Genomic DNA, 11,660 nt, shown 5'->3' with positions numbered 1-11,660 from the left:
AAATAAATAAATAAAATAAAAGTTGCCATTTAAAATGATTAATTTTTCCCATAAGTTGTTAATAACAAACATCATTTTGGACTGATGGTAAAGAACTTGAAATGTCACTATACAAAATGATCATCTTTAATCTTAATGACTATGTCAAAATTTTGAATGAAAGTAATCAAACTGGACAGGAAAGCATAATTTTGATATTTTGAGGAGCATCATTACAATTTAATAGTAGCCATTTATCTTCTGAAATAGATCAATAATGATAAGATAATAGCTCTAATAACCTGGGAGAGGATATAGAGTTTATTTTATTGTGCCAATATGTGGAAAGAACATTACAACTGAATATAATAAAGCTATAAAATAGTCTAAACATCATGAAATAAAAAACAACTGATCTTCAGAAAATATTATAATAGCCAGAGTATATAAAAAACTATATAATACTAATATGTGTATGATAAAAATGCTCTTAATAAACATACTATAAAATATACCTAGTATAGCACGTAATTTGAGTTGAATGACTTGAATCTTTTTCTACATCACAAGAAATTGATCGGAAAGAAGAAACTAATTGCACACTGTTTCCCAACTCAACATTATCAACTCCATAGTTAAACTGGTTTGCTTGAGCAAAACCTGGAAAAGTAAAAACACTGAATTATTATTAGAATTCTGTTTTCAAAGATCTCACAATTGTCATTCAGTATTGAATCATCAATAAATAATAAGGAATAGTACTGAAATAAGCAGTTAACCTATTTTATATTTATCCTTATGATTGTAATCCTTTTTGGAAGCTTAAAAACTCACTTTCAATTCATTTCTTCACAAAAGTAATGCTTGAGAACCTATTATTTGCCAGGCGCAGAACTGAATAGCTTATATTCCAGTGGTAGGGTGTGGAGGCTGGAGAAAATAGACTCTCCCCGCCCTCCCCATCAGATGCTATGTCTGCTGAGGATAACTACTATGAAAAAAAGGAGGCCCAATGGGATAGAAAGAGTAGATGAGGGGAACAGTATTTTATAAGGGATGGGATCTTTACCTTCAGTTCCTATAAAGGAAAATCTGAGGTGAGGACTTGTAAGCGTATGATTTATTTGAGTAGTGACCCCTTTGGGAGAAAAGAGAATAAGACCTGAGGAAAGAAAACCTGGGCTGTGAGCACAGCTGGAGCACAATCTTGCTGGAAACTCCCAAGGAAAATACGGACTGCCTCTCGGAATCAAAGAATCAAACATTTCTTCATCAAATCCTGTCCCCATTAGTTGGGGGTTCTCCAGGTGAAATAGCTTCTCCTGCACTTTCAGGCTGCACATATGCCCATATGCCATAGGGGTTCCAATGTCCCATGTCACTGCATAGGTGAAGCCCTGGGAGAGTAGACAAAGACGTGCTATGGGAACAGAAGGCAAGAGCTGCAAGCATAGACTGAGTCACAGTCTATGGGGGACTATCTGCCATGGCTGTGGCTAGAATTAGAGGTGAGAACAAGAGACTGTGAAGCTGAATATAAAAGGCATCTCTTACAGTTGACTTCTCACACCATATGGACATGCTCATGCCCCACATTTTAAATATAATCCAGTATCAAGTCTCCAAGGTGGTAACCAGCCAAAAGCTCTGCTAAAGATTTAATACAAGAGGGTTAGTGGAACAAAATACAACTGGTCCTGAGGCTATAATGAATATTCACCATACCCCCTCTTTCCACCCATTGTAGATTTCCTTACCCTTAACCAGCACTTAAGCTGATGGAGCAACACCAGCCTTCAACCTGAGGGTCTGAGCCCTTAGCTGCTTTACCCTTGTTAGGTTATGGTTGTTATAATTACCTATTCACAGTCATCTGGACATGGAAGCCAAGAGATACCCCCAGGAATAGCCTGAATTCCAGACATATTCTTCCCTATCTCCATTAGGTAAAGCAACCCTACCTCTTCATGATCATCAGAACTGATTATCTCTGGTAGGCTACTAATTATGTTTGATGAATTCAAACTGATCAGTTAGTGATGGTAGTTTCAGTTCAGTGGGAGCCCATATAGGGATCCCTGGCAAAAGCATTCTCTCACTGGAAACTCAGACCCAAATCCAGCAGAATCTAAAACTGCAAGGACAGAAAGCACAGATGCCGTTTCCAGATCACTGGGAGTGATAATGACTGAGAGTAACCATTCACTTCCAGCTCCATGTGTTCTGTCTATCGGGAAAGAATAGCATGTATCTGCCATGGGATCAAGGCATATGGCATATGATGGAGGCCGGCATCCTATCCCACAAGATGTTCCCAAGCTGGTATCTTAGGCTTGCCTTTTATAGACCATTCCCTCATTCTACTAGCCCACATGTTTCAGAGTGACACAGGTTTTGCGGTCATGTGCCCATAATCACTTTTTCACTATAAAATGTGTTCTTTGTTCTGAGGCACTATTTTATGGAGTCTCCTGGCAGTAACTCAGACTCTAGAAGCTCTCAGAAGATGGGCCTGGCAGAGGCACTGTGAATGGAGAAGGCAAAAGCTGTATCTGGAGTCAGTATCTGTTCCAGCAATAATGTATCTCTGTTCTTTCAGTGAGAGAAGGGGAGTCATGCAGTCAACTTGTCCCTAAGTAAGTGTGGACTTCTTGAGGGATGGCCCCTATTGAGGGCTCAGTGTTAGTCTCTGCTACTGGCAGGCCAGCTATTCAGCAACTGCAGTGGGTAGCTTAGCCTTGGTGAAAGAAAGTCCATGGTGTTAACCCATGCACAGCCTTCACCCTGTGGCCCCTGTGCTCCTGGGCCCACTGCACAAGCATTGAGGGAGCCAAAGAGAGAAGCTCCTGGATGAGTCCTTCAATCAACCTGGTTCTTCTGTTTCCTCTGTGGGGGATCCTCTCTTGTAGGAATGAACTTGAGACATAGATCTGCATGTTTTGTGTTCATACCACCTTCACATGCCTCTTTCCAGGACTTTCTTGTTTCTCATCTCTGAACCCTATTCCTGGAATATAGGAGGCATGTGACATAAATGGTCAAGGAAACCTTCTGGAAGGAGTAAGCCAGGAGAATACCTATGGCGAGTGCATTTTAGATAGAGGGAACATGCTGTTCACAGGGCCCTGTGGTGGGAGCATGTTTCTGGATTCAAGAATTAGCAACCATGGTTGAAGAAGTATGTGTGAGGAGAGTGGTAGGAGATGAGACCAGAAATTGAGGCATTCAGATTATTTTTCTGAGTGAGGAAGCACTGGAGGCTTCACAACGGAGACATGGCATGATATGACTTACGCTTTCCAAGATTCACTAGCTGCTGTTCTGAGAGTATAGACAAGGGGCAGCAGAGAAGATGCTGTTTCAGTGATTGGCATGGGGTCAAGAGAAGATTGGAGGATAATCAGTGAAGAGAACAAATACTGGTACCTTCTGGGGGAGTTTTATTATCAAGGGAAGCAGAGACATGGATGGTAGTTAGAAGGGGGTGTGGAGCAAGAGGAAGCCTGATGATTTTGCTCTCGCCTTTTTTCAGGTTGGTGAAATAGCCTTATGTTTGCATGCTAATGGGTGTGTGCGATTCAACAGAACCAGAGAAATGGATGATGTGAAACAGAGGAAAAAAAATTATTTTTTGATTGATGAAGATTATTTTAATCTTACTATGAATACATGAAAATTCAAAACTAGATTTGGAAGTAGTTAAATATCCATTAAGTAATTTTATACCACATAAAAGTATTTTATATTGCTGGAACAACATTCAATTTCAAAATAAACCCAAGAAATAAAACCTATGGTTAAGATTAATTGGATACTGGGGTGCCTGGGTGGCTCAGTCGTTAAGCGTCTGCCTTCGGCTCAGGTCATGATCCCAGGGTCCTGGGATCGAGCCCCACATTGGGCTCCTGCTCCGCGGGAGGCCTGCTTCTCCCTCTCTCACTCCCCCTGCTTGTGTTCCCTCTCTTGCTATGTCTCTCTCTCTCTGTGTCAAATAAATAAAATCTTTAAAAAAAAAAAAAAAGATTAATTGGATACTGTTCCATTGAGTAAATCCTATAATTAAATATTCTCCTAATAAAAATGTTTAAAAGATAATAATATTCTAATATGCAGAGTAAATCTATGAAGTTGTCAATGTTATAATATTTTCTGGAATAAAGTTAAGTTAGTAAATAAACAATTTTTGCCTTGATCACTTCAAAATCTAAAATTCCTAAATTCTGAGTTGTAAAAGTATGTGTGTTTTTAAATGTTACTTTTCTCTAAATATCGCAAGTGCTTAACATTAAAACACCACTATTGCCAAATTGATGACTAACAATATTTTGAAATTACGAAAACTTTTTCCTTTGCATCCATGTCATTAATGTAAATTTATAAGCTATTTGAATTTCAGAACTTAATTATCTACAGTGCATATTGTTCCACAGTACAATAATAAACTTAAAATTAGTAAGCCAGGAAAGATGTAGCTTTAACTCTAAATTCTATGTATATATATTACTTATGTTAGAAAAAATAAATAAATATTAGGTATTGACTTTCAATTGTCAAGAAGTTTTGCAGTATGTTTCAGAAAAAAATCACTACTACCTTATGGGCTCACATTAAATAACCTTTAATAGTTGAAGTGGCTGAATTGTGGTGTGATTGCTTTTTAATTATTGAACATTTTCAGCATTCTAAAAAGGTCCATTAAAAACATAAGTCCTAGTTTAAGGACTTCACTGTGCCAGATGTTCATCAAATGCCAAAGCCCCTAAAACTCTAGCTCTAGTAAAGCTGCTTGTTTGGGATGGTGCTCTTTAAAGGAACCCTAACGTCCTGGATTCGAATCCCACTCTGGCATGTCCTTATTGTATGACTTTGGGCCTTCAAATTTTAGATATGAACTCTCTCATTCTTAGTTTTCTCATCAGAAAAATGACTAGGGGCACCTGGGTGGCTCAGTAGGTTGAGCGTCTGCCTTCAGCTCAGGTCATCCCAGGGTCCTGGGATAGAGTCCTTGCTCAGCAGGGAGTCTGCTTCTCTCTCTGGCACTCCCCCTGCTTGTGCTCTCTTTCACTCTCCTCTCTCAAATAAATAAATAAAATATTTAAAAAAAAAGAAAATTACCATAATCACCTACTTATTGGATTGTTAGGAAGACAAAATGAGGATTATTATATTGCATAACATGGTGCTTGGCTCATATGTTAAGAGCTCGGTTGATATTTGCTCTTATTATCGGTCATAAAAATGCTGAAATTTAAGTTCAGTGTTAACATCCCTTTTGATAAATAACACAGAAATAAATGGGTGGCTAGGATTCGAATCCAGGTTGTAGATGTCAACCTGGTACCTGTGATAATTCGGAGAAAAACAATATTTAAAAACATACATTATAAAGCTATTAGCCATTACCATATGTAACTCCCTCCAGACCCTATGTTCTTAGCTCTTCTCCTATCCTTTATAGGTAGAAAAAGTAAGCAGAAACTCAACAAAAGGTAGGGATTTTAATAAACACCACTTCTTCCTCTAAGCTCAAACCATAACCAAACAGAACTCATCCAATATAGGCTAAAGTACAAATATAAGCATCAATTTAACATGTGAAAGATATTTGCATTGAATCTGAAGTTTTGATTCTAGGACAGCAGTTACTGCTAAAATGGAATTTTGAAAAGATACAGGAAAACACAGAAAAGCAAGTTACTTGTAAACCTGCTCTTTCCTTTTGCCAACTTCTGCTTATCTTTGGTGTTCACGTTGAGTTTGAAATACACAGAAGGGCTGTTGGCAACTAACTAAAGTATGGAAAGTTTTACTTGTGGGATGGCTCAGGATGTGATACATGTATTTATTTCCCTCTTAGGCACATGTCACAAAATTGGTACGGCAACACAGATCTGTTCTTCAGCATTCCTGAGACAAATACAATTGTAAAAAACAAAACCAACAAAAGATGATACTGTTTTTTGCTTAGGAGTTGTTTTAATGTCATATATATACTTAAATGTCACATACATATATTTAATGTCATATATGTATGTCATATATATTTTTTACATCATATTTATGTCATATATATATAGACCTATCTCCCAGAAGTAAAAACATGAGCCAAATCATTAAGATTTGTAAATATTCTCATTACAAATATTGCTTAAAAAAACTATAGAGATATTTCTAATTTTTTAGCTAATTCCAAAGAGTTAAAAAGCAATACAAAGGAATCATCCCTAAAAAGAATTCCAATAAAAAAGTATAATTCTAAATTAAAAATTGGGTATAAAGAAGACACCTCTGGAAGTACTCCAAAGCACAAAGATTACAGGAAGGGTTGGGTGTACCCTGGATACAGAAAAGGTTGAGGCTTCAGATGGAAATTCCTGGCATGTTGATGTATTTTTTTCTTTTGCAGAAACACTGGAGACAAGACTTGCCAGGCACACAAACCTGGTTCTTCTGATAGCAGCCTGTGCTGCTATCATGGAAAATGCTGTGTCATTGAAGCCAGCAGTTGCCATGTACCATGCAGGCTGTTTGGATTTCTCTAGTTAAAAAAATGCAGGGGTGAGAGAGTATAAACCTACTCAAAAAGTTGTAACATTAAAAACAATGAGAAAGAAAAGAACAGTGTGATGAAGGATGATTCCTAAAGAATGAAACCAAACCTATAACATAAATACAAAAAAATGATAAAAATAAAACAAAATGATAAAAATAAAGTAGCTCTTATTTATGGAACAGATAATATCTATGGGTACCTTAGATACATCATCCTTTTCAATAGTCACAATAGCCCCAACAGGTAGGAATTAATATCCCTCTTTACTGATGAGGAAGCCGAGGCTTGGGGGAGTCACCTGCCCCAGTCACAGAGTGGGAAGGGCAAGGATGGAACTGAAAACCAGTCAGACTGGACCAAAGTCCCTGTGTTTTCCATAACATTATAAAAAATGTATCATTCAACACTTCAGTTAGATAAAAACATATGCAATAGGGAAATATCTAGAAAAAAAAAAGCTAAAAATAAAATACTACTCCTTCCATCTTATTGATTTTTTTTTAAGTAAAGGGAACTATTAGAAAGACAATTGAGAAATACAGGTATAAAGTTAGAAACACTCCAGAACTAATAATCAAAATGATAACACTCCTCATTAAATCAGTCCTCTTAGATGGAGACACAATCATTTCCATGATCGTGGAAATAAAGTGCTCAAAACACTTTAACTTGGGGATCGTAATTGTAAAATTATGGCTTTGGCTCCTGACGCATAGCCTTTAAAACAAAGTGACGCAGCAGCAAATTTTTGCCTGTAAAAGTGAATATGGTATGTTGGAAATGGCCAAAAGTCACGTGGATACACCAAAATACTAACAGATCTTTCCAGAGGGTGGAATCTCAGAGAACTCACTTTCTAAGTCAAACATTTCTAGAACATTTAATTTTTACATCATGACTTTTACAAAAATAAAACATTTTTTATAGTCATATGGGACCACTATTTAAGTAATCATCTGGTAGTTACAATTCCATTTAGAAAATTTTCTTGTGTGATTAATAAATTAGCTCTGCATGCAATTCTAAACATGAAGTGTGGGTCCGAGACAGCTCTGATGTATTATGTGAATGTAGTTCCTCCAAATAAATTTTGTTCAAGTAGCACATTCATGTAGCTTTGGAGGTCTGGTGTGTTTTGTAAATTAATTACATTGCTCTATACACATTCTGTAAATATCATGGGCCCTGAAAACCTATATAAAATAGTATTTAGACTCAGCCTCTGAGAAAGACATATGCTAACACATTCTTAGTCACCTACAATGTGTGGTTAAGGCAAGAAGAGGGAAGACAAATCAGGCTGGGGATATGCACGTATCTGCCATTCCAATAGGATTTAACTGTTGTATGATTCTCTGTCAAGAGCATTCAGAAATTGAGACAGATAGGAACACTAGAAATTCACCACGACACCAGTGACAAGGATATATTGTGACTCAGAAAGTCCATGAAAGAGCAAAGGTTAGAGCTAAATTCATAAAGATGTTCTTCCAAAATGCCTTGAGAATAGAATGCTTTGTTTTGTATTTATAACTAAGGGCCATCTGGGTCTATGTACTTAAACTCCATGGGTCCTGGATCAGAAAGAGTTTAGGTCTCCAGGCAGAAAGAAACAGCTGAGTGGTTGTATTGTTTTGTTTTCTTTTAATCTGGGCCTTTTTCTCAAGGCTTTTAAATCTCTGTTAAAAACCTAATAGCTTTCAAGCACACTATCTTAACAGCAATTCACAATATAAGGAAACTATGGATAAAGACACTTTTAAAATAGTCTTTAACAAATACATTGCCTTTGGGTGTTTAAACAATGACAAAGACAACCAAACTTTAATCCAAAATATATTCTTCACAATTTAGAGGCATAAACCATTTTAAGTGTATCACTGAGAGATTGCATTCAGCAGAAATGTTATTTGGAAGTATTGAAAGACATTTCAATATATCTGACAGAATACTTAAATATCTTGCTCTGTCGATTCTAACTCCGAAAACCTCATTTCTCTTTTGATTTTACAGACTAAATAATAGCTTTTTGTATTTAAATATTTTTCTTTCCTATCCTTCAAAAATTCATAAGCTGAATACTATTATTTAGATTGCAAAGACCTTAGGGCTAAAAGAACCACATATTTCTATTTAATCTTAGGAAGAGTTGCTCATTAAATAAATTCACTGCTTGCCTGCTATGTTTCCTCCCAAGACCAGGGAAGGAGAAAGAGTCATACATAACCCATGCTTTGATGAAGCATTTGATAAGGACTGTGTGGCAGGAGAAGGGATCCAAAGTTTTGTTTTCAATTGCCTTTCTGCCTTCATTAACATTCTATTTCTCCATCATTCCCTCTTATTAAACATTCTACCTCCAAGGCCCCCCAAATGTTATATTTCATATAAAGATAAATTAAATGTTATTAGACCCATGAAGAACAAAGCAAATAATTGCAAAGTTGGGTTAAAGACATTTCTTTCAGTTCAGTCATTATAATCCAGATCTTGGGAGTTAAATTAAGCAAGTAATTATAATAAGAATTCAGATGGTAGAGACTCTTGGGGATTTTGTTAGCTGTCAAAGGGATAGAGTTTTACTACTCTGGGCAAATGGAGAAATAACTCTTGTGGATTTTTTTTTTAAACCATAAATGTCCAAATGTGAAATAGTCTTTAAGATACCTCAACGTTGACCCAAAAAAAAAAAAAAAAAAAAAAGGCAACCGTACCTTCTCCTTTGATAGTCAGCCTTGTCGCTCCATTTATGCTGCCATATTTAGGTATTATTTCTGTGACTTTGGGAATTATTTTAGAGCCATCTGAAAGATATTAAAACACAGTAAAGGTAAAAGCGTCAAGTACTTCAATTCAAGCATCAAATTTGGTACCACATCTTAACCATGTTGTAAGAAAAACATCATGAAGGTTATAGGACTGAAAGTAAATACATCGTATTGTATTTGTGATTCTACTACTAACCAGTGACTTGACAGGGAAATAAATCATAGCAAAGCACTACCTTAGATGCCACAAAGGGCAGGAATAATCCATGATCATTTTCATCATTTTTACCTGTCATATTATAAAACATTTATTAAACCCTTAGTTTCATGTATTGCTCAACTAACTGCAGATCTATAACTACAGTGAACAGCCCACACAGCAGCAGACAATGCTGGAGAAATAAGTCATTCATTATAAAAGCACATAAGAAATGCAAAGAATAAATGAAAAGGAAGAGAATAGTCCAGGTACAAAAGCTAATGGTGTGTTTTAAGAAGAAATTGTTTTCTGTGACAGAGTAAGACTTCAGGAAAGATAATTTCTGGGATCTTTTTAGCCTCCTGATGATAGTAAGTTCTTACTCTAATGGTCACTAATTCATTCAATGAACGGTGTATGGGTCCTGGGGATATAAAAATGTGTTAACAGTCTCAACTTTCCAAAAGCTTAGCTTAGACAGTATGGAGTGACAAGAGAGCACAGAGGTCATGGGTGACCAAGAAAGGGCATTTCATCCACACTGCTTGGGTCCTACTAGCTTCTTGAAAGAAGGGGTGTCCCTGCTGCATCTTGGAGGGCAAATATGAATAGCTGGATTGGACCAACTATGGGAGAGAGAAAGAGTTCCAGAAAGAGGGAGGAGCCTATGCAAAACACAGGAGTGAGCAAGCTGCTTCTCTGACAACTCAAAAGATACACAGTGGCTAAAAGGGTTCGTTTTCTGCTTCAGCTGTACAAATTTGGTAATTATTAGATTCAGTAACAATTCTCAAAGTAGGTGGAAAAATTGAAGTGGACACAAAAAGAAGCGCTATAGAAATGACTGTTTGAAATAGATGTATGAGAAAAGGTTAAAAATTATAATCATATAGTTCATTCCTGCCCGCAAAAAGCTTAGCATGGACTTCAAATGTCTCTGTACTACGGGTCTAACTTTGCCAAGAGTTCCAAGGCTGATCCTGCTTCAGGGACATTTATAACTTCGAGCAGCCAAGAGCAGGAAACTCCAGCGAGGACTCTGGATCCTATCTCCAAGACCATGCTGCTCTCCACCTATCTCAGGTTCATCCTCCCTTATCTCAACGGACAACTCCAATTTCTATCTTATCAGTCTCTTCTAACCCTCTCCTGGGTATTACTTTGAAGGCAGAGGGCAGCTGCCCCTTAAAGGGACTGACACCAGCCACAGACACCATTCCTGTCCTACTGGGGGACACTGTCCTCCCTTCGATGGGGGAAAGGCACCCAAGAAGAGAAGAGAGCGGACTCAGATTGTGTCCCCTACCTCCATCCCCAGCCAAGTTTCAATGTCTTTTTCAATTGAGTCACTTGTGGGTGGGGGCAGTGAGGTTCCATAATTCAAGCAGTAACTCTTACGACTTAAGAGCAATCCCTCTTCTCTTCTGTCTGTCTGTTACGCCTGCCTTGCAGGTCCCGGGTCCCAGAGAGGTCCCCAGGATCGCCATGCAGCCGCACCCGCACCCTTGGCGCAGGGCTGGTGCCAGGCAGTCAGTCCCTCCTCTCCCGCGGCTCCGGGAGCAGGGGTTGCGTCTGCACAGACTTCTGCTCGCCTCCCTGGCGCCCCGGATAAGTTACCTGCGCGGGGGTCTGCGGCGCACAGGAGCAGCCCCCAGAGGCCCCAGGTTCCCAAGAGCCACAGGTGTCCCATCGCCGCGTCAGTCGCGCAGAGTGTGCGCGCGCCGCTCGCTCGCAGCCTCCGCCAGTGCCGGGCTCTGCTGGCCGACCGCGGCTGGCACGCGCGCCTGACTCTTCCAACGCGCGCGGGCGAACTCCGCCACCCGACGCCCGCCCCGCCCCGGGCGGGCCCGCTGCACCTCTGGGATTTGCACGCAGATACACTCCCCAGCGCTGGAGAACCGAACCGGCCCCGACCGGTCTGTGGTCATCAGATGGTCATGAGACCTCCACGCTCAAACCTGGGTGCTGACGTTTCAAGGCTGTCCCCATAAGTGTAATGACTCCACTCCTTTTCGTAAGAGGGATCAGTGGGCAAGTTTTCCGTGAATCCCGTCCCCTCCCTTTTTTAAAAATTCTAGGCCTACATACTTTCATTTGCCTGCATGCTTTGGCTATTAACTGTCCCCAGGTGGACCTGCAAGTCCATCCAATACACAAACCC

The 11,660-nt window shown here is 39.0% G+C and overlaps 1 protein-coding gene across 2 annotated transcripts in view; it reads right to left on the bottom strand.

Moving 5' to 3' along the window:
• The window catches only part of PKHD1L1 (PKHD1 like 1), a 152,943-nt gene extending 141,581 nt beyond the window's left edge, over positions 1–11,362 (bottom strand). For both annotated transcript variants that reach the window (XM_032415905.1, XM_032415904.1), the window contains exons 1-3: positions 11,117–11,362; positions 9,247–9,336; positions 495–639 (exon numbers count right to left, since the gene is read on the bottom strand). In XM_032415905.1, the coding sequence (XP_032271796.1) occupies positions 495–639; positions 9,247–9,336; positions 11,117–11,189 (308 nt within the window). In that variant the 5' untranslated portion in view covers positions 11,190–11,362. The remainder of the gene's footprint in view (positions 1–494; positions 640–9,246; positions 9,337–11,116) is intronic.
• Between the last annotated feature and the right edge of the window lie 298 nt (positions 11,363–11,660).

Source organism: Phoca vitulina, unplaced genomic scaffold, assembly GCF_004348235.1.
Source record: "Phoca vitulina isolate PV1807 unplaced genomic scaffold, GSC_HSeal_1.0 scaffold18, whole genome shotgun sequence".
Taxonomy (NCBI): domain Eukaryota; kingdom Metazoa; phylum Chordata; class Mammalia; order Carnivora; family Phocidae; genus Phoca; species Phoca vitulina.
This window is presented reverse-complemented; position numbering and strand designations above follow the sequence as displayed.